Source organism: Molothrus ater, chromosome 1 (assembly GCF_012460135.2).
Source record: "Molothrus ater isolate BHLD 08-10-18 breed brown headed cowbird chromosome 1, BPBGC_Mater_1.1, whole genome shotgun sequence".
Lineage (NCBI taxonomy): Eukaryota > Metazoa > Chordata > Aves > Passeriformes > Icteridae > Molothrus > Molothrus ater.
Genome location: NC_050478.2, coordinates 20957180 through 20980641, shown reverse-complemented (window position 1 = coordinate 20980641; position 23462 = coordinate 20957180). Strand labels below are relative to the sequence as shown.

Below are 23462 nucleotides of genomic sequence, written 5' to 3'. Positions count from 1 at the left end.
TAATCTGGGTATGCTGACTCCTTTATGCTACAAAAAAGGCCAGGTTTAGATTTTCATTTAGACTAGCACATATTTTACATGGAAACTAAGGCTTAATGAAGTAATCTACGTGCACTGCTCTCTATGCTGGTATCCCAATGGATTTCCATGAAAATCTAAATCATGTCAAACAATTATACACCATTTACAGAAACAGATTTGCAGTAGTACTCACTTCTGAGCTATGATACTCGGATTAACAGTCACAAGGTTTGTTTTATTGCCAACATCTTTGCTAATGTTTCCTGTGGTTGGAGGGAGATTACACCTGAAATTGAGAAACATTTGCTTAAACAGATGTGCATCAGAAATGATTTACAGTTACTATTTGCAAATTCCTCTCTTGTGCAATGACACTTTCACGTCAGCTCCCAGGGATGTCTAAGCACTTTACAAATATTAAATAAGGCTTACAGCACTTCTAGTAAAGATATTTAATCTACTGTACAGATGGTTAAAATAGGGCACAGAGAGCTCATTTTCATAAATCGTATCACAAACCAGGAGCACAGTCAAAATCTCAGGAGTCTATGAACGCCCTATGCTGGCTGCTAGGAAATATTGCTCCTCTTGCCTAAACAATGCATTTCTGCAAAGTCTTCTACTGTGTCTTTTAACAACAACATAGCTTGCCCTATCACAGAAACAGTGATTTCTATAAAATGTAAAGAAAGCATTTTCTTAAATTCAGTCACTTAGTAAGTTTAGCATCTTATTACAGAGACTTCCCATTTTTATTAAAACACTTATCTAACTGGAAAGACTTTTTTTTTTTTTTAGCTTTTTAAAAGCCCAAATTTTAGGAAAAAATAAGAAAAGGAAATTAAATCCAGCATGCTGTGTGGCTGGACATCACTGAGAAAAGAACCTTCCCTCTGTTGCTCTGTTTCTTTGCATGAACTACAAACTGTGAGTCTCATACTGAGAGAGTGGGCAAAATTATACTCTGAGTGTGCCTGGTTTTCTCCCAGTCTGTCCAGGGAGATTAAAAACACTACTTAAATAAATGCTTAATTTTTTAAATGAGTAACAGATGAAACAAATATTGGGGCAATTAGGTAGCTACATGGGTGAGCCAAACAATGGCTAAGTAAACACATTGTTAAACCAGAGATACACATGTGACATTTAATACCAGTCTCCTAAAGGATGCTAAATAACCAGAAATGCCAGGTTCTCAGATAATCACATTTCACATCACTGCAAGGTGACTTAGCAATCACAGATTAAACGTGTATCATCCAGCATGCTCTTTAATTAGAATGCAGCATTCTGAAAACTACAAAGCAGAACTATCCTTAAAGAGACAGAAATAACGAATTGTCAAGATTCTTCCTCATTGCTACAAACTGGCACTGGCACACTTCCAATCCTGCCAAGTTTTTAGAATGTGGGACACACTTCAGGAAAATGAAGGAGCTCTTACCTGAACACAAAGTCAGAACTATCGATTTCAGCTCCACAGCTGGAATTTTTCAGAATGCCTCCATTTCCAACCACAGCACAGTTTTTGAAGGGATAGACTGAAAGAGGAGAGGACTGCAAACAAACAAAAAGATGCAGCTAATTCTTTATAAGTGTTTTGATTGTTTCTTTGTGTTTATTTGCTCTTGCAGGCTTAAACTGGTAAATCCCAGTAAAAGCATTCACTATTTAGCAGAACGGATTGCCAAACCTGGACAGCCAAGAGCCAGAAGCAGGCACCAACAGACAGAGAACTGTAACTTCTGCTATCAGAACTTTGAGAGAATAACACTGGATTGTTAAAACTGGGTACCTTTTAAATACACTTAACACTAAAACTATCTAGTAGTGGATTGCAACCTTGACAAACTAAGGAACTAATTTACACTGAAGATAGCTTAAAGTTACCCATTTTCCTTTGCACTGTAACAGACTGGGGGTTTCCATATAGTAATTTACTTTCTCAGGTAATAGAAGGTAACTTTGTAAACTCTCCTCACTTTTGTCATCCCAAAATTACATTTGAAGCAGAATAATGAATTTAGGGAAACCTGAAGATGCTGTAAAGGATAATGATGTGCCCTGGCGTAACCCTTTGTGAATGTGAGGCCTCACAGAAGAGGTTACTATTCCTGGCTGTTCACCCTGTCTGCTCCTCCTCTTGTTACAGCTTGCTGTCTTGCAGTGGGGAAGCTGAGTGGGAGCTAAGTGCATCCACTTGAGAACCAGCAGAGTTCACAACCTAGAAAATTAATGCAAATTGTTGGCTATATAGGCTGACATTAATATAGCTAGCTGTTATCCCAGTCTCAGAAACTTTTCATACATCTTGCTCAACATCTTCTGCTGTGGGAGCACTGACATTTACCAGAGGCCAACAGCTGGGATATTTTGAGTACAGAAATTAAACCCAGTTGCAAAAGTGAGTCAAAACTTGCTTATGGAAAGCATTATCCTTCTTTCTTCTCTCATCAGCTTGCCCAAAGAGAAGCAAGAAGGGACACTGTTATGAACAAGGCAGAAAGTGTGGGGAAGTGGCAAATACCATATTTGCCTGGCAATATATTACACAACATGTTCAAATATTTTGTTCAATTCTGAAAGGATAGTAGGAGAACACAAAGGCCAGGCAATTCTGGCTACCTTAGCATGTATATGTGCACATAAAGCATACTACTTTTTCATTTCTCCAGGTTAATTTTGGAATTACAATTGCAATCCTCTATTGCAATGAAGTCAGTAAAGACTGATTCACAGCAGTGTTAGGAAGAACTAGACCCATGGTAGCTGGGATCTCACAAATCAAGAATGCCAGAGATGGGTAAGAGGGCTCCTATATGCCCTCAGCTTCAAGAAACCAAATACAAACTCTTTGTCTAGTCTCAAGATCTTGTATGTCTACTGTAATCCTGAGGTACAAAATCTGATTCCTTTTCTCAACCTTTGCTTCTTGCTGCAAACACTCTCCCCTAGGAGCTAACAAAGCTAGTGAAAGGGCTGGAAGGAATGTCCTATGAAAAGTCACTGAGGGCTTTGGACTTGTGTAGTTTGGAAAAAAGAACAGGTAATCTCATTGCTCTCTGAGGAAGGGAAGGGGAGAGGAAGGTGCTGATCTCTTCTCCATTGTATCCAGTGACAAGACACATCAGAATGGTTCCAAGCTGCACCAGGGGAAGTTTAGACTGTATATTAGGAAGCATTTCTTTACCAAGAGGATGGTCAGTTGCTGGAACAGGCTTCCTAGAGAGGTGGTTGATGTGCCCAGGTGTCAGTGTTTAAAAGGCATTCAGACCATGTCCTTAATAACTTGCTTTCACTTGGTCAGCCCTGAATTTATCAGGCAGTTGGACTATGTGATTATTGAGGGTCCCTTCCAACTGAAATTTCTGTGTTCTACTCTATTATGTTCTATGCTATTCTGTATCAGGTTTATCACCAAAATATCTTTCATAACTTACATGGCCAAGCCTGCACTGGAAATGGCATGTGCACATGAGGAATATGAAATGTTTTTCCAGATTGAAATGCCTTTAAAAACAGGAATGATAAAAGCAAGGCAAACATTTTCAGAGTATTTGCTCCTCAACTGGCTGCCAAGCCAGTGTTCTATAGCAACTCGACCTCCAACCTATGACCTATGATACCTGTAAATACCTCTACCACTGCAGAGGAAGGGGAAAAAAATACAACAAAACAACACCTTGCAAGGCAAATAAAGAAGTGCATACAGGGGCTAATGGGTCTCTTCCAGAGGAATCACAGTCTCTCAATTACTAACCCAAAATACCTGTACTGTGATTATAATAACATGGAAAATATACAGTTCTTACCGCAGGCAGCATCTTAAAAATGTCCTGTGTAATGAGAATGGTCTTTTTACTGTCCACTTCGTAACTCATGTTACTTCCCAGTGGGCTGTTGTTTTGAGAAGCAATAAAATTGTGAACTGCATCACAGCAGGAAGCTAATTCTGACCTGCAAAAAGCGCAAACAAACAAAACCTGCTCAAACAGAGGCAAATAAGTAGAAAGGCAGTGCTAGAGAACCAGATCAATGAACACCAGTTTGAATTAACTAGCAGCAAAAGGCTTTATTAACCTTCTATGATGTCATTTCCTTTGAACTGCTTTGCTATGGAAGTCCATTTTCACAGCAAATGTTCAGAATCTAATCAGAACTGATAACTTTTTTTATCTCTTGGTCTCCTTTTCCCACTGAGAAAAAGTTGTAATCAATCTCCTCAATATTATTAATTGCTAAGATTAATATAGAAACACTGAGAGACTTCAGTCCCTGAAGAATTAAAAATGTGATTTTCACCAATATTGAACAAGTGATTGTAAGAAACTAGAAGGCTGAAGTAGGAAAAAAAAAAGGAATAAAAGAGAGAGAGATGGAAGGTACTGGCAGCGGTACTTAGTGAACATCTAGATGGCCGCAAGCCAATTAATCAATAATTAATTTCTGCAACTGTTCATCACAATTTTCCTGTGCACAGTACCACAGATGTTAAATAAATTACATCACAACTTGCACATAAAGAAGACAGATGTGCTAGACAGATAGCCTAGCTGCTCCCCAAAACACCTAACAGAAGTCCTTAAATAAATTAAAATGGAAGGGATTCACTCAAACCTTTGTGGGAGTGAAGACTATTACTCATCTTACAATTCCTGTTACCTTCAAACTTAAAAAAGTATTATGTGTGCAAACATTCTACATTATTAACAGTGAAATGAAATAAACTTACAATCCCCATCAGACCTTTGAAAATCAGACTCAAAACACTATAATTTATTTTGCTATAGGCAACAACGACCTCTCTGCTGCCATGGGATCTGATTTTGAATCTGTAAGGCTGAAATATTCATGGACAGACGTTATGTATCAATTGCTAGGGCACAGCTTTCTCATTAGGTGAGATACTAAGAGAACTACTAACAATTTAGAGAAAATAGTCTTATAACAGAATTCCCCAGAATTTTGAAAATACCACACTGAAGGTAAATTGAGAAGAAAAAAGTTTACCATTAGAGCCAAAGGAATAGAAAAGTTTTATTTCATACTGTTTCAATGTGTAAAGCAAAACAAATTGTTGAAACTAGTCAAATATTAGAAGCCAAATTCTGCCTGAAAGTGAGCTGACTTTAATGGGGTAAGACACAGCTAAGAGAAGTTGTTTCATTTCACTTTATCAACAGTGTAGACAGAGAAAATACAACAATAACAGCATAAAATACTAATTGTTATTATTATTATTAATAATAATTTTATTTTTCTGATGTAACTGACGCATAGTCCAGCACACATAAAAACCTAAAGATTATGTTTCCTGGAAGACAGGGAAAAGAATGAACAGGTCTGGGATAACTGTCAATCTCACTTCTCTTGAAAAAATGGTCAAAATAAGGGGGAAGGAAGGAAGGAAGGAAGGAAGGAAGGAAGGAAGGAAGGAAGGAAGGAAGGAAGGAAGGAAGGAAGGAAGGAAGGAAGGAAGGAAGGAAGGAAGGAAGGAAGGAAGGAAGGAAGGAAGGAAGGAAGGAAGGAAGGAAGGAAGGAAGGAAGGAAGGAAGGAAGGAAGGAAGGAAGGAAGGAAGGAAGGAAGGAAGGAAGGAAGGAAGGAAGGAAGGAAGGAAGGAAGGAAGGAAGGAAGGAAGGAAGGAAGGAAGGAAGGAAGGAAGGAAGGAAGGAAGGAAGGAAGGAAGGAAGGAAGGAAGGAAGGAAGGAAGGAAGGACTATTTCAGTTGTCAGATGACTCACTGGTATATATTAACACATTTTGAATACTGAGTTCTCAAACTCCTCCAAGGCAAGGTTCCCAGATGTGTGAGGAACACTGGGAAAGACTGAGTGCTGGGATGGCACAGATCTGAAACACCCATACTAAGAGAGTAACCAGGAAATGACGCTCCTGAGAGAGGAACCAGTAGGGTTCAAATTTCCTTAAGCTGCATTTGACTCCACTCTCCAAACATGGTGATTCCCACTGCCCTGCTCAAAACCTTAAGGGGCAGGGAAGATCTGTGGCTAAGGAGAACCACAAGGTCCAAAGCTGTGGATGGAACTGTGACTGTGCTCTGTGGTCAGGAGACACCCAATGGTGAGAACAGTTCTCTGTGTGTATATAGTATCCTACTTGAAATATATGGCAAAGTAAAAAGGGTGCAGTAGGGCAGTAGGGTCAAATGATGGTGTCTGGGAACACTGGATATTTTGGAACCAGTGACTTTTGACTGGAGCATACTTGCTTTTCTTTCTTGTCAGTTTTTGCTATAATCAGCACATTCTAGTCTTAATAAACACTGTAAGAGGATTCAGATCTCACTGTCAGGTCCTGAGGGCACTACCCAGCCTCACTACTGCCCAGCACTCTGGAGCTGTCCCTATCCTGCCTAGGGTCCAAGACCCTATTTCAGTCTTCCAGAACCATCAGTCACTGCCCCAGCAACACCACAGCAGGGCCAGTCTCCAGTTGTGTCCATCCTTTTCCGAGGATGCCTATTCCTGGCTAGGGATGGGACAAGCCCAGGTACCAGTTTCTGCTCTGCTGGCCAGGTTACTGTGTTGGGATCCCACACCCTGTCCCTCAGGAAGCAGCTGTCCTTCACTGCTCCCTGGCACTCACATGGAAATGAGGAATCACATAACCCTTAATGCTGATTTCCTTGTTTATTTTCTTGAAGCTAAATGAAGTAGGCCTAAACATTATCTGTGTCAACCACTGGACATTCAGAGGAGAAGAAATAATGCCAGAATATTCCTGCAAAATTTAGGAAAACAGCTCTTTTGTGTGATGCCTACCAGACCCTGAAAAGTAAACTGATAACAGATCCCATTCATTAATAGAGATGACATGTTTTTGCTTTTTATTACTCATTCCACAAGAACAAGTGCTTCAATAAAAGCAGAAACAGTGCAAAAGAAAAACAAATATCAGAATTAATAAGAAAGTAATAGTTTAAATTAATATTATGGATTCACTGAGAAAATAAAACAGAGCCAAACTAGTCCAGAAACACAGTAAGAATAAGAGAATACATACTGAATAATGACAAATATCCATGTTAAAAATTTGGCAGTAACAATAGAAACATTTTACTTAGATCAAATCATGACACAGAATCCCACTGTGCCCAAGCATCCCTGTACAGAGCTCCAGTGGGAATGCATGTAACTGCAGACAGCAACACCCATGGCAGTGAATTCAGCAATCTGCTCACACAGGATTTTGTACAAGCTCTGACACGTGCTAATCTACAACTGACAGCAAATGATGAGGAAGGGGTAGAGACTGGGCAGTTCAAGCAATCTCTTACTGCAATTTCATCAGAGTATTAATATCACTCATATGTGGTCTGCCCGGAGCTGAGGACTCACTGAAGAGCATTTGCTTCATAAGATTAACCCATGTATCCTACAAAGGCTCTGTGTGAGGTGTTGCAAAGCCAAGACAACATTTTAACTCATGTATGCCACCTGGGGAGAGGGAAACTTAAGAGGGTGGGATAAGAAACAAGGGTCAAATCACAACAGCACCAAACAGAAGTAACTTTTTTATTTTTGGACTAGGAAGTGATACACATTGTCTGTTCTGACTGGGAGAAAACCCTGAGATATGGAAGCAGCTCTTGAAACATAGGATGCTGTTACACAGGCTGAGCATCCATCTCATAGCTTTCAGAACATCAATGTAGCTTACAGTAAGAAGGTTTAAGTTCAGCTTTTATCAGAGACTGTGGGCTTGCCCTAGAACAAAGGTGCTTATGATCCAGTCATGCATGACAAGTGCAGACTGAAGGTGATGCTTGAGTCAAAGTACCCAAGTTTTGTAGGGCACTAGTTTTGGAAAGTATCTCCTCTGTAGCAGAGGTTATTGCTGACAGTTTCTTATTTGGAGAAGCCTTTTCCTCCAACATTTCTCCTGCAAGGATTTGGAAGCTGAGTGATATCTAAGAGCTATTTTTAAATCCTGAGGCATAACTCCAAACACAGATATTTCTTATGCCAAGATAAGCAGAAAGGGATTTGATTGCATTATCTAGAACAGTCACTTGTAATAAGTGAGGAACAAAATCAGAACCTGATAAAAGACAACACCATTTTGAGTGGTAATACATATCTCATAGGACCCAGTAAGTACAGTCAGAACCTTAGTAAATAACCTAAGTGGAGGGGTGTGCTGCATTTGTCTGGGAAGTTTTGATCACATTAGACGACATAAAGTCAAATATAGTTGCACTGAAGAATGTTTTTTGTTGCTCTGCATACACTTTCACTGAATTTTTTCCTTTGTGGCTGAAGGATGCAGGACCCAAGTTTGTATTGTTTTTCAGCTGCTACAGGATTTTGAGCCTATGGCATCCAAATAATTTCTTCAGGTTCATGGCCACTGAGACCTTACAAAAACCCTGGTTTCTTGACGAAAGTTTTACCAAAATTGTATGGCTTGTGAGATGAGCCAAATAATGTTATTTTCCAGGTGCTATGCAATTTTTCCATGCTGAACTGTTGGCAGTAACAGAGGGCTGTTGCCTTGATGACACGTTTCCAAACTTTTGGATGGTCCACTGTATTTAGTGGAATACAAATGCTCTAAATATGCTGATAGAGTTTCTTTGCAGCTCCTGCAGTTGCTCTGTGGCCAAGATAGCAGCAAAATCTTGGTTCTGTGCTAGTATGAATATATGCATTTTAGGGCTGATTCAGGCCTTCTGAACAAGCTGCACATGCCTGCTGACAAATCAGAGTGTGCACACATGCTGAAGATACTGCAAACATCTCAACATCTTCAACAACTCAGGGTGGACCAATCACAATGGCTAAAACAATCAATGGTCCGTCAAGGCTTAGCAGACTCTCTCAGCTGGTTCAAAAGCCAGCACTGCTCTTACTCTGAGTGATATTGGAAGAATCTATAATGAGTGTGAAATTTGTCTTTATGTAAAAAGCTTCTGCAGTTTAAAAACTTCCATTCCACCGAACTTTTTCCATTGAAAATGTTTCACTATGACACCAATGCCTGTGGATCTGTGGCCTGAGGGCATTTGTCATTGCTGAGAACAGTGTGAAATATTTCACTGTTGTTATGCACTGGACTAAACTGGGGTGGGAGAAGGAGAAAAATGGATGGAGAGAGACACTGCCAAAGTATCAAAATATTCAAAACATTGTTAAAATAAAAAATGCTCAACTGTCCTTTAAGGCTATGGTGGGAAAGGTGAAGAAAACAATTTTAATTTACTCTAAAGAAAGCTTAAGTTCAGTATTAGGAAAGAAAGACTAAAAGAAATTGCCTAGGCAAGGTGCAAAATTTCAACAACTGGAATATTTTAATAGTAATGAGGACAAACTTTTTCCAGTAATGATGTAAATCTATTTGATTTTAAGTCATCATTTACAAACATTTATAAGTGAATGTTTGTTTGCAAAAACAGTATCATATCAGCCCTGTTATAAAGCACCCACACATTACTGACACCAGTAATGCTTACATAGATGTATCTCCTTGTGGATTTTCAGTTACCCTAGACACAAAAAATAAAAACCGCATAAAAGAGAACCAAACACAAATTAAAACTAGCAAATATTTAAAGCAGTAACTCCTGTGAGCTAAGTGGACATCACAGCACAGCTCATAAAGTCATTTGAACAAAGAGCAAAGCATTCAAGCAACCAAAGTCCATGGATTACTAAAAACCAGAAAAATTTTTGTTAAGTTTCTTTTAATACTTTACCTAGCTTGGATTTTTGTAATCATTAGTTCATGTGAGTTATTATGCTGTACATGTCAAGACATCAAAGACTTTAAGGTTTCATCCTGCAGAGACTGTTGTGACAGTAGAAGAAGCCACAAAATTTCCACTATGTAACGGCAAAATTTCAAGGGCACAACTACAAACAGGAAGACTACTTTTTATCTATGTCCACTGCTGTGATGTTTTATAATGAGGAAGCAATTATCTTATTGTACTGCACTGGGGGTTCTAGACAATGACACAGGTTTCTCCAGGCTCTTATCAATCCATGTCAATGTGTCAACGCAAGTACAATGAGGCATATTATGACATATTCCAAAATTAAGTAAAAAGTGATTAAATCTGATATCTGAAGCAGAACATTTTTGAAGGGGAATGCTACACTGACAGCCCTTGAATTGCCTACAAATGAAGTAACATCATAAATGTCTAAGACAAAGAAAGCCAAAAGGGTTGAATCTGAAATCAAGGATGAATATGTAAAAAGTGTAATAAAATTTTCAAACCAAAGACTATTTAAAGAGTCTGCCATGAAGACATAATTAGCTCAGACTAATCCAAAATTAGATTCTACTTATAGGAATCCTCCATCCTTTAGAAAAGCATATAATAGACTGTAGACCAATTAAAAGACTCAAGCCTTGCTTCAAACTGTCACTAATTACTATCTCTCCACCCTTCTTTTTCTCTCCTGAAATAGGAGACATTCAAAATGTCTTTGAATATATACTCATTATTTTACATATCATCTATAAAATCTGTGCAGCAAATGTGCTCTTAATCTCTCTGCAGTTTGAGTTCTGTGCGCTTTCTTGTAAACTGGAGGATTTCAGAGATTACACCAGAAATATTGATCTGTTTAGTGTTAGAAAAGCTATTGATTATGTGGTGGTGTGAGCTTATATAAGCATAAATTGACCTTGTAGTGTGTTTTACTTGTGTTTCAGCTGCGGTTCATTGCAGAACACAGATGTGATAAGCAATACTGTTATATGGGTTAGAGTGTAGTTTGCAACAAAACTAATCTCTTCAAGAAGTGGTATTCTATAATCTGCAGGAATGTTTAACACACACTTTTGAGAAGAGATATTAAAGTGGGAAAAGGGTAATAGAGGTCAAGTGGAATAAAAAGGAAGGAAAATAACAGGACATGGAAAATGGTGGATCTTTTATCTCTTCTTTTCACGAAGACATGTTCTTTTTTTAAAGTAGTAATGTTCCTTTAAAAAAGAAAAAAATTAAAATATTTTGGTTGGGGGCAGCATTCTGCCAGCTAGACTGCAGTGTGACATCAGGAATTTTAAAACTGTGTTTTACACCTAGAAATATCCTTGTCTCTTTCCATGGGGAGAGGGCCCAGTACCTACAGCTCACTATTTCAGCGTGATGCCACTCCTGAAGTGCTATTGCAATGCTTCACACTTCAAGCTCAGACAGACCAGAAATACAATGCTCAGAGGCTTCTCTGAAACACAGCATCTGCTCAGCCTTTCTCCCCTCATTTTGAAGCCTGTTTTAAATATTTTGTAGCTTTCTGCAAAAGCTGGAGTCACAACTATTTTGAAAACCTGCAGGTTATTTGATACCATTGGTGTATACCCCAAATGAGAGTAAATTAAGCTTAAAAGTCTGTAAAGCAGACAGATGTGGAGATGTAAAAAACAATTACAGCTTGCACTTAGCTGGGCTCTGTAATGTGTTGCAGTAATGAAGTATTTCTTTAAAGTGGAAAACCTTTGAAGAATACTGATATAATAATTAATATTCAGGTTACCTAGGGAACTTGAGACTCTGCTGACTGTAGCTAGAAGATCCTTTGCAGAGGAAGCTACCCAGCATAGCTCTTTTTCCCCCTAGACTTTTAAGGAGAACCCTTCCAGGCAGCTGTGAGATTATTTCCCCCACTTTTCCAAGTTTCTACCAAGTTTCTCCCTTGCAGACAAGAAATCCAAAGACTTGCTCTGTCTAAAACAAGTTAGAGCTGATGTAAATCTGAAAAGGGAGGAAGAATTCAGGTGGGCTTGTAAACAAAGGCATAATGAGAAGATGCTAGATGACTGAAGAGCCATAAAGAACAAAACAAATTTTTAAAAGGTCAAGAGAAGATTAATTTTATAAAGGAAAAGTCAGAATAAAAAAATAGTTTTCTATATGTCCCTAGAAGTAAATGTTGGAGAAGACTCCAAAAATCACTGTTAGTAGGATGCTACTTGCACCACTCTTTTAACAATGACTGACAAATACTATTGTGGGGCACAATAAATCCTAACTAGATTTCAAGAGCAATGAACCAAGTGCTTGCACTTGCTCCTCTGGGGGCAGCCTATGTCTGACAATGCTGATGTCACCACTATTGACACTAAAATAAGTGAAATGCCAGGAGACTGGTTTCCTGACCGTCTGGACAAAAATAAACCACAAAAGAGTGACTGTAAATATGGGTGGTATTAAAGAAAACATCATGGCTCGTACTTGCTTCCTTATTCTTCTTAATTTTGGGAAATGCATGTGTAAACATCATGTAGCCATCAAGAACCAGTGAGCGCTGCCAGAGAGCAACCTAGCCAAGAGCATGTGAGCCAGCACAGCAGAGCAGCTTTAGAGGGAGCCATTTGGGAAAGGGCAGCCCTCTGACAACAAATGGACACATTTTGCACAGCTGCATGACAAAGCTGAGCCAGGTAGTAGAGGGTCAGCCTGGACTCTGCTCTCCAAAAGTGAATTGGCAAAAAAACTGTAGTTAATGCTAGACATGGCCGTCAGCTGTTACCCTTCTGCCAAATAAAAAGACAAGTATTTCCTTCCTCAACTGCACTTCTAATTTATATTCTTTTATTTGGCCTGGATCTGCTGGGAGAGCAGCTTACAATGTGAATGGATGTGTACTCCTTGGCACACAGTGCTGTCTTCTAGGAACACAGGAGTTACTGGCTTAGATCACATATTCCTTCACTCCACTAGCAGCACAATGGAAGCCAGCGGCAAAAGCTGCAAAGGAAAACACAGGAAAGCTTCTCTGAAAAACTAACTACCCAGGAGAAGCTGCTCTTGAACCTTATTAATTAGAGGTTAGTGTATGCCCTGAAGCGTAAGACATTAAATCCCTTATAAATATGCATGCCTGTTCTTCAGAACTTCAGGAAAATAGAGAGATGTTATAAAATTGACACCGCGCCTGAGAAGCATCTAAGCGTTCACTGCATTTAACAGATGGACAAACAGGAAAAGAAGTCAAGCAGCTTCTCTGCAGTCTTGTGAGCAGGCAGACTTCTGGTGGCACCGGCAGGTGAATAATGTGACACAGCTTCAAGTTTCTCCTGCTGAAGGTGGCTGGCTGTAGTACCCAATTTCTGCTGCACAGCCCCTCAGAGATTAATTTCCTCTTCTGCAAATGGGTGTGTTTATCTACCTACTTAATGAGATTTTCAGACTGTAAAATATTTGTATTACACAGCTATTACTGACACTAGGTTAAGTCAAAAAAAGGAAGAGATCTACTGCCCAGTGATTATTAATTCATTTATTTCACTACAACTCTAGAACTTTTTCACTCCCATAGCTCCATTAATGCATCATTTTTCAGCTAAAGTGCCCTTCCAAAGCTAGTTGGAGGCTTAAGTCTGATAAATAAGTCTGGAAGTTCTGTAAGCATGGAGATTTAGCCAGCAAATTTTAAATAAAATTTGGTTTTCTTTTTAATATCTTTTTATTTTAAAGACTCCACTGACCAACTGCTAAGAGCCTTGAAAATCTCCAGTATGGTCATGGATTAAGGACAACTGTAAAATTTTAATATACTATTTACAAAAAACAATAGAGAAGACTGAGAATGAAAAAAGAAAGAAAAGACTTATGCAAAAGCAGCCATGTTTTGTAAAATAATCATTCACAATGCCCTACACTAAAGCACCAGTCCTTAGTCATGTCAATGGAAATCTTTGATGACATCAAATCAGATCAAATTTCAGGAACAGAATACATAGTACTGTCATCAGAATTGCAGCATGGGTTATGTACATATGAAGTAACTAATACTCCAGCTAGTTTGGATGTTAAAAACCAAGAAAACCATAACAGTACAGCCCTTGAATGTTGATTCAGTAACAAGCTTGTCCAGCCTGTGCTGAAGCATGGATTTTAAAAGATGGTTTTCTGTTTTGTATATGAGCTAAATTAAAGTTAGTAAGATCACCTCAATGTACATAGAGTCCACACTTTTTGATGGCTTAGTGCATCCAACAGTTTTGTCTTTTGAATTTTTCCAGTTTGATCATTGGTTGCATAACCTACCTTGACTACTTATGACCCACACTCCTTGCTGGAAACCAAAGACAGCACAAGGAACAGCAAGCATCCTGTATTTAAACTCCAGTCTTATATGATGTTTTGGATGCTTGATTGCCATAGGCCTAGAAGATGTAGAAGGTGGCCCAGTGGAGGGGAGATTGTATAAGCAATAAATAAAGAAGTCAGGCTGGACAAACAAGTGGCCACAGTGCCACTGATTCAAACACCCAGTACAGCAGAAGCAGTAGCAAATAGCTGGTATGTGGTGGCTGGTCCATTTGGATGGAAGAGAAGTTAAAAAAAATAGTTTAGAAAACAAAAAGCTCAAATGTAGCAGGGTGAAGAGCAGGTGAGAGCAGCTTCACCTCCTGTCAACTCTGTGCAAGACACTTGCCTGTTCTGAGATGGAATGAGTTGCTTTACAGCTCCTTATCATGCTGATAGCTCTCTGCACAGCTGAGGCCTGCCTGAGTCAATACAAAGTTTAACTCTGTGTATACTCCTACCTTAGCTTTGGGAAACACCATTAGTCAGCTGGGATACACAGCAAACACAGCAATTTATGGTGCACAAAACCCTCTATCCTGTCCCGCCCCCCACCCCAAAACTACTTCTTCCAAAGGGATCATGCTGAGCATGTGGATATTAAGCTCTCAATGCTAGTTAACTCCAAAGAGTTGGAAGATAGGTCAGTTTATTTGTTTTTAGCAGTCATGACAGAATCTCTAATTATGATCTATGTAAAAATGTAAATCAAGAGAGCTTTGTTCCCTGGAGAAAACAGGGATGGCACAGTGAAGCTGTTCTTTAAAACCAGCATGATTTCCAAATGAAGAGCTTAGTCTTTTCAGAGCTCACCATCCCTACTGAGCATGTCCTTCTGTGCCATCCCAAAGAAGGACAGATGGAATCATGTGCTGTCATGCTCAGGGGCCATGACATGCAGTGACAAATCTAATGAGTGCCTCGGGCACTTCTGCAATAGAGGCAATAGTCTTGGGGTAAGGAACACACTGCTTCATTATAGCCTTTTATCAGAGTGCCAGTTCAAATGGACAAAATAACATTATCAGTACTTTTTTAACACTGTAGGCTTTATGCCAGGAATATTTTAATTCATTCTACTTAAGTTAGTTTACTGCTCATTAATGTGAAGATAGATGTAATTACTTATGTAGTTCTTTTATTCTACTTGCATAGTTGAATTCCAACAAACAAGAAGAGCCCCAGCATCAAAAAGTTGATAGAAATTACTACAAGCGATACAAAATTATCTGTTCAAAAGGGAATATTTAAATTTATGGCTTGTTAGAAAAATCTAAGGTAAACAGTTTTTCTTAATGAGACAATGAAAATTACCTGAATTTTGTAGATTCTTCCGGTTTCCTTACCCAGGTGCAGTTCTGCAGTTTTGTGACTATGTGAAGATAATAATCTTCTGAGTATCTAAAAAAGGAAACAACATCAAACACTAGAATACATATGTATGTATATTTAGAAACAGTCTCTAAAAACACTCAAATGATGCATTTATTAATAATAATGTGCATGGTGCATATATAATAGATTGCTTTTAGAACTCCATGACCTATTTTATTTTTGTAATTTGTAACAGCACTATCCTCATTTAACTAGCATGACCTATTAAACATCTCTTCTTAGTACTGGTGTCCTAATGAACTTCAGAAAGTTTCAAAAGTACATTTGTTTCAAACTTACATAACTAACCATAGATATTTTGAAGTTATTGGAAATCATCTCAAGTCCAAAATTCCAAAATAATATAAATAATTCTCTCGTACTTAGTGGTTTAAACCTTAAACTGTTTTGAAAAGTGGCTCTTGCTGGCCAAGATAAAACATAACGTTTCTTATGCCTTTTCTTTCATTTACTTAATATAATCTCCAAAGCTCAATCATCTAAAGACAACAAACCAATATTTACAGATGTAATTTTTCCTTTAAACTGTCTGTAAAACAAAACAATCTGCTATTTTACATGATCCAGAACTTTGGTTACATTGCTACAAAAAGCTCTCTGCTCTTGAAAATCCATTGAAGAGATTTAAATTTGTTTATAAGCGAAATACTTTGTAACATGCAAGTCAAAAGAATTAAGACATTTTTTGCTTTCATGTTCAATGTTACTACTTCTCCCATTTGTGCCTGGATTACAATACAGGTTTTTAAAAACAATAACTGACTTAAGATAACTGGAGGAATAGGAAGAAAAGATGGTATGGATGTCGTGACTAAAATTCTATAGGACTCAAGTCTCCATACAAGACCTAACTTGTATTATTTTAACAAAAATAGCTTGGTGTTGATCCAAATGTTCATGAGTTTATTCAAGCTGTCACTTAGAAGTGTCTATTTTGAACAGTTTTACAAGAGTTGGGATGGCAAGAAACTTCACTTGTTTTTAAGTGGAGCACAAGAATTGATAAAAAGCAGTATAAAAAAAGCTCTGGTGGTTGCAGCAGCAGAGGTCAATTATCTGAAAGCTTCCTACTCTCTGTTCCACATTTGAAATAAACAGATTGTTTGCTTCATAAAAGTACTGCAATTGCTAAAGGTAACTCATTTATCCTACCCCAAGTAAAATCATGTCCAATTTCCACATGGAAAAATAAATTATAATTTTAAGAGGAATTTGCATTAAAACTGGTCTCTGGCTCAAGTTTGCACCTGTGACAACATGTACAAATTTCATCCTCCACACTTAGAAAACTCTTAATGGAACTAGAGATTATAACTAAACTACTGAGCCCTTCACAACTCAAGAGAATTCAATCAGCAGAAGCAGGAAAAGAAAAAAAAACCTAGTTTCATTGCAGCTGTAGCTGATCTGACCTGGTCCAGTACATTCTTCCTCCGTCCAGTCCAACTGCCTTGTGTCACTATGGGTACTTACCTGACTCCACCCCTGTTTTTCTTTTGCCAGGTTTTGCACTTGTCAAATGCCTTCATAGGCCACTTTTACTACCAGGGCAAAAATTAATCCAGAAGGACAAGGAAATGCACATACATTTTCTTCTTACTGTGTTAAACCAGACAAACGATTCCATCCAAGACCACACCCAGTTAAAGCAAAGGTAGAAACGGACAAACAGGGATCAAGGCCCTCCTATTTTGGCAGCTGCCTGCTGGTATGTTACCAGCCTTGGAACTGCAGCCATAGAAAATGGAACTACCTTCCTGCTGAAGCTAATCCCTAAATTGAGTCACTATGTGGACAGACAAGGGTCAGTAGGAGTGCAGGGCAGGGAGTGCTTGTGGGGTGAAGGTGAGATAAAAGCATAAAACCGAAATAGCCAATTCTGACGTTGAGTAACTCATCTGGTTTCATTCCTTAATATAAGCAGGAAATCACTCTTAGATGCTTGCACTTACAAAAAAATTTCAGAAATTAATAGGATAACAGACCACAAAGAGTTACTTACACTATAGTTATCCAGGAGAAAAAAAAATACAGCAAAAGCAAATTCTAGCCTAAAGACATTGATAAGGTGAAGATAAGAGTCAGATATGAAATGAGAAATTACCATCTATTCAGAAAGAAATTGCATTGACTGACAATTTTTTAGTAAGTTACAGGGAAACATTTGGTAGGGAGAAGAATGAAAGCATAATCCATAATGCCAGTTCCAAGACCTCATAGGAAACATAGGCCCTCTCTGTCAGAAACTGTAAGGGCCCTCTCATACTTGTAACAGAAAATGCACTTCGGGTAAAAGCACCAATTACAAAGCAAGAACACTGCAGCCTTTACGCAGCTGTCTCTACTGGACAGAATTGCTATTGCTCAGAGCTATCCAAGCTCACCAGCTCACATAGAAAAGCTCCATTTCCAGGTCTTTACAAGTCAGAACACCAACTCTGCTCACTCTGTGCATCCAGTTTAGCTCCTCTTGTGACTTACAAGGACATTCTGGTCTGTCAGAACTTGTCTTTACCAGATGGCACAGTGCCACAGGCAGCACAGACATCCCAGCACGCTGTCCTGGGGGACAGGAGATCCCAACTGTGGCAGTTCTGCAAGGCATCTGCTCACACCAGTAAAAGGTTTCAATCAAATGAACTCTAATACAGACAGCATTCCTAGAAATAATTTTTTAAAGACTCAACATGAAGCTCTGGGATTTGCTGCAGCTGAGTTTACAGCCCAGAAAACTTTGTTTTCTTCTCAGAAAGCTAATTTTAGCATTTCCTGCTTTAAAGGAGGCCTGGGGACTCACTTCTCCAAACAAATCAGTTCAGGCTATCAGGGAATCATTTCATGAATCTGCTGTAACCCAGACAGTAATCTTCTCCACTCTTCCATTTCAAAGAGCTGGCACATTACATAGATTTCCACTGGCACCTAGGAGCCTACAGCACATATTCACTGATGCTAAAAGGGTTTTATTATTAAGATAAAAAAGGCTCAGGTAAATTGAGTTATAAAAATACTTGGACAACACAATGATTACAGTGCTGAGAAGAGTGAATGAATGAAACATGGGGTCTTTTTGTCCTGTTTTTGTCTGCCCCCTGCACCACAGCCATTATAATAATTTGCTGTCCTAGGAAGCTCACTTATACTATATGAGCCTGACTGACAAATAACACCTGGAAGACTTTTTTTTTTTCCCCCAGAGTATTTGTCAGGTAAGAAGTGACCTACTGTGTTAACTGTGGTGGCTAAAATGGAACTACTATGCACACTTGAACCACGGACAAAGTACTAGTATCTTCTAATTTTTTGGCAGATATCTAAAGGAAAACAGCAAGGACAAAAGCGTAGAAACAGTATGGAGACAACAGGTAAAATGTCAGAACAGACAGATGCAGTCTCATTGGTTATTTACTAAAGCTAAATACCAGCTTGTAAAAAAGGTATTTTGAATTAGAAGGAAGACTGAGTAGCAGGAGTGGAAAAAGGACACATTTCTACTTGGCAGTTTATGTTCAAGAAACAAACAAATAAAAAAGAAAAACTGTGGCATGAAATGCAAAATAAGGGGAGGCTTTGTTTTGCCTCTGGACGTTTTAACATTACAAAAAAAAAAATCAGTTTTATAAGCCCTCAGGAGATTTTACACAGGGGTTGCTCTAGAATAAAAATGGAAAACTGCTAGCAAAACTCAGCACTTCAGGCTCTTTGTCACCACCAGCACATACTTGTTATAATAATAACAATAACTTCCCACTTACATAGCATTTCTTACTATCAAATCATTTGACAAGCTTAAATTAGTAATTCTTTTTTCTCTTCCTTCCAGTTTAAGAGGCAGGAATGTCCAGAATGTCCCTCCAAGGCTAGAACTGTAATATAAAGCATTTATATACCACACCCATGGGTCACACCTTGAAAAAGCAACAAAATCCCTGCAGCCCCTCTCAGTGAAGGTCAAAAGCTGCAATACTCATGGCAAAAGGCAATCCCTTGCTCCTTTTCTTTCCCAAGCATCTGTTTCTCTTCCTACCTGCCCAGTTCATCTTCTGTCTCATTAAATGGTACAACCCCTTTCTCTTTAACCATGGAATAAAAGTCTTGTTCTTTGTAAAGCTCCTCCCATAATCTCAGCTCCAAAATGTTCTCAATGTGAAGAGCTCATCTCCAAAGACTGCAAAACTTTGCAATGTGTGGGATAAACAACAGCATTTATATTGCTGCAAATGGATTTTGAAAGCAATACAGTGACTGCTTTTCCTCCCCTTGGTGTTAATCACTCAAGTTTTCATTCAACTGCATTATTTTACCTCTGCCAGTCTGTGTTCCAGCTCTCACTATCAGTGCATCAATAACCTTTCAAAAGAATAAAAACTTCAAAGATAGTGTTGCTGAAAGAAGTGGAATACTGATGGGAGAAGAGATTGTAAAGAAGGGGAAAAAAAGAATGAATAAATAAATAAAGAAGTAATAATAAGAGCAAAGACGAAATGCTGGAAATGTAATGATTTAAAGAGATGTGAAAGGTCTTGAAATGCAATAAAAAAGAGGAGGGGGCAGAAAAGACAGAGTATGTTTTTCAAATCATTATTTAATGTTGCTTTGGCATTAAGTAAAAATTTGAATTCTCCAGTACTTTGAATAGGGAAAGGCATATAATTGTTTTTAGTTCACCTTTTGTTTCTCATTCTATTTCTTTTTCCAAGTGGAGGGGAGCAGGGAGGGAAGCTCCCACTTTTAAAGACAGGATGGCACCATCCATTTTAACCTTCAACTCAGTCATAATGGGAAGTCTTTCTTACCTTCAATGTTTTATTTATTGGTGCATCCTTTTGTTTATTGGTGCATTGATATAGGAAAAGATGTTACATGTCAAAATCACTGTCTGCTTCTCAGCTTTTCACTTTGGAAAGTGACAAGGAATTTGAGCAGGACTGATATCAAAGTTGGATTTTTCTCCATGCCAGAAAAATACAGAACAGCAAGTTGAAACGCAAAATTAATTTGGGGTGGTTTTTTCCCCAATGTGTCTAAAATTGGACTGTTAGTTTCCTGTGGACTTGCAATCATAATGCAATCATGTGACTAACCAGCAGGTCTTTATACTGGTACATTTCCATACTTCCTCTAGTTAGCAATGCTGAACAGACTCATTAACTGAAGTTGCTCATAAAAGCAGGACTGCTCACCAGTCAGGGAAAAGACTCTCAAAAATGAAATTATACCCTACACTTCTACTCAATATTTTTGTGAATAACTTGTTGCTAACTGCCAAGAAGAAATCTTGTATTGTGAAAATTAAAAAAAGTTAAAATCCTACCTCAAATAAATCTTATCCATGTAAAAGAAAAAAATGCAGCAAACATTGGTTGAACAAATTCAGTTTTCTGTTGCATAGCTCCCCTTTAATAAACCAAGAATTATGTAAAAAAGGACAATCTTTTACCCTTCTATTTAAAATAAACAAAGCTGAAAGGACAGCAAACACCTACCTTTTCTTCTTGATAGATGATGACAAAATGTTGTCCTGAATTGCCTTACATTTTGAAGCCTGTTCAAACTGGTAAATTCCATTTTTATTATGAGTTGTTCTGTTAAAAGGGAGCAGGAGGAGAAAAAGCAATAAACTTTAAAAGAGAGAACATATTCTACCAATGTTGTCACATTTACTTTATTATGCCAGTAGGATTATAACCATTGATTTAGCTGAAAACATTACTAAAGAAACCTTACAGACTTCTATTGTGAAGCTCTTGTTATTAAAAGAGAGTTTTCTGCTAGGCACTATAAAATATTTGGTTGTTTAAAATAACTCTATTTCATAGTCTGAATTATAATTTCCACTTTACACTGTAATCAGCAAATGTAATTTTAAAAAACAAATGAAATTGAAAGCTTCTTGAACATTGAGTTTTGAAGATATTTAATATATTCACTAGTAAAATATTCACCAGATGTGATTTCCTAAAATTGCTGATGAAATGCAGTATTTGGAGTGAATATAATATATACAGGAAAGTCCATCCACAGGTGAAATGGATCTTCGTACTTTGACCTTAACTTACTGATTCAAGTATAATACTTCCTGCCTTGTTTATTCTTTATTTACACAAAAAGAACAAATATTTGTAAAAGGAGCCAGGGGAAGTGTCAGATAGTGATCTTTAATTCCTGTCTTATTTTCACCAAACTCCTGTGTGGTCCTCTTGCTCTGGGCAGTCCTTGTAGAAGAATGAGATGAAAATTAGTAAATGACTGAAATACCAAGGTCTTATTCCATTCACCTCAGTTCATCCTGAATCTATGTCCAATCTCATACAATCACCCTCTTCTAACATAGCCTTCCACTCTGTAGATTGCCATTTATCCTAAAGATTTCTTCTCTGGCATTATTTTCCCTGCCCCTCACCATGTTCTTCCCTGCCACCTCCCCCTCCTCTTTCCTTCTTTCCACTGATTCATTACTTACAGAACCCTTGGATATTGCAGCCTTTTGCTCAAACCAGAAGTAGAAACACAGAAGAGAGAGGGGCTGTGTGCTGTTCTTAGAGAACAAGTGAAACATCTCTGCACAGAGGCACTCACACAAGAGAAAGGCCTTCCTGCTTTGTGCTTCTGAGCCATCACTGCTTGTACTGACAAGGACCAAAACTTCACCTTCTACAACATGGAGACCCCTTGGCAACAAGATTTCTGACAAGCTGATTTTGAAGACTTGCTCGGGAAAGATGCCACAGAACCACAGAGTGGCTGGGGCTGGAAGGCATCTCTAGAACTCATCTAGTCCAAACTCCCAGCTCAGGCAGGGCCACCTAGAGAGAGTGAGCAAGGACTGTACCAGATGCTTTTGAATGTCTCCAAGCACAGACTCCACAACCTACCTGAGCAGCCTGCCAGTGTTCAGTCACCCTTACAGTGAAAAAGTGATCCCTGATGGTCAGAGGGACCCTCCTGTGTTCCAGTTGGTGACCACTGCCTCTGTTCTAGCACTGAGCACCACTAAGAAGAACTTGGCTCCATCCCCTGCACCCTCCCTTCAGGTATCAATAAGGTCTCTCCTGAGCATTCTCTTCTCAAACACTTCAGATAAGCAGACTGACTGAAGAAGAAAGAAGAATAAATGCTTGTTTATTTTGCTACTGAGCTGACTCTCATGGTCATAGCTCACAGGGAAGGAAAGAACCACCTTTCTTTTTCTTTCCATGGCCCATGAATTTTCTAGAGTTAGTCACCCCTAGTAGCAATTTCCACAGGATGTAGGCTGCCAAGGAGAGAGAACAGCCCTCTTCATTTCTTCCCACCACCAATAAATTCTTCCCAGTATACACTCAGTGGCCCTGAGGAAGTATCCAGTCTGTATGCCCCTTGTTGAGGGAAACAGTAAGACAACACAACATAAACCTCTATCCTTCCAGTTCTGCAGTGACTTCAATAGATAGTAACAGCTGGCACTGCCTACTGAGAGCTCCTTGGCCGCCTTTGCATACAGCTCTTTATCTCATTTTTTCTCAAGGAGTGAAATACAAATAGCAGAAGGCTCTCAGAGCACACAGTTCAAAGCTAAGAACTCTGCAGATCTCACATAGCAAGTGCTAGCAAATATTCTGCCTAAAAAATTTATGTACACAGGTTTACTGCAGCTTGGTCTGCATGGTTCTGTCTATGCAGAACAACCAGGCAGGCCCTTTCCAGTTCTCAAACAAATTTAGGTAGCACTACTTCCTCTCATGCTTCCTCTCTCTTGCTTCTCTAACTTAGTAACATCAAATGATTATTCTGCAGCTGCAGCTTAAAATAAGAGAAATGGCTACAGGCAAAAGTTTAGCTGCCTAAAGAGCATCTTAAAGAAATAGAAAGGAAAAAAAAATTATAAAAGCAGAGTGCATGTTACTGCTGCAAATAAGCCTTTCATTATAACCAAAACCTAAGATGCTGGATGCTGATTTGAGAAGTGGCCCCAGCCCTCCTGAGCCACCACTGGCC

The 23462-nt window shown here is 38.6% G+C and overlaps 1 protein-coding gene across 3 annotated transcripts in view; it reads right to left on the bottom strand.

Annotated features, from left to right (window-relative positions):
- ST8SIA6 (ST8 alpha-N-acetyl-neuraminide alpha-2,8-sialyltransferase 6) overlaps nt 1-23462 on the bottom strand; it is a 45331-nt gene that overhangs the window by 14864 nt on the left and 7005 nt on the right. For 2 of the 3 annotated variants that reach the window (XM_036404053.2, XM_036404043.2), the window contains exons 3-7: nt 20972-21070; nt 15405-15491; nt 3834-3978; nt 1466-1578; nt 215-307 (exon numbers count right to left, since the gene is read on the bottom strand). In XM_036404053.2, coding sequence (XP_036259946.1) covers nt 215-307; nt 1466-1578; nt 3834-3978; nt 15405-15491; nt 20972-21070 — 537 coding nt within the window. The remainder of the gene's footprint in view (nt 1-214; nt 308-1465; nt 1579-3833; nt 3979-15404; nt 15492-20971; nt 21071-23462) is intronic. The other variant, XM_036404046.2, reaches the window with a different exon arrangement.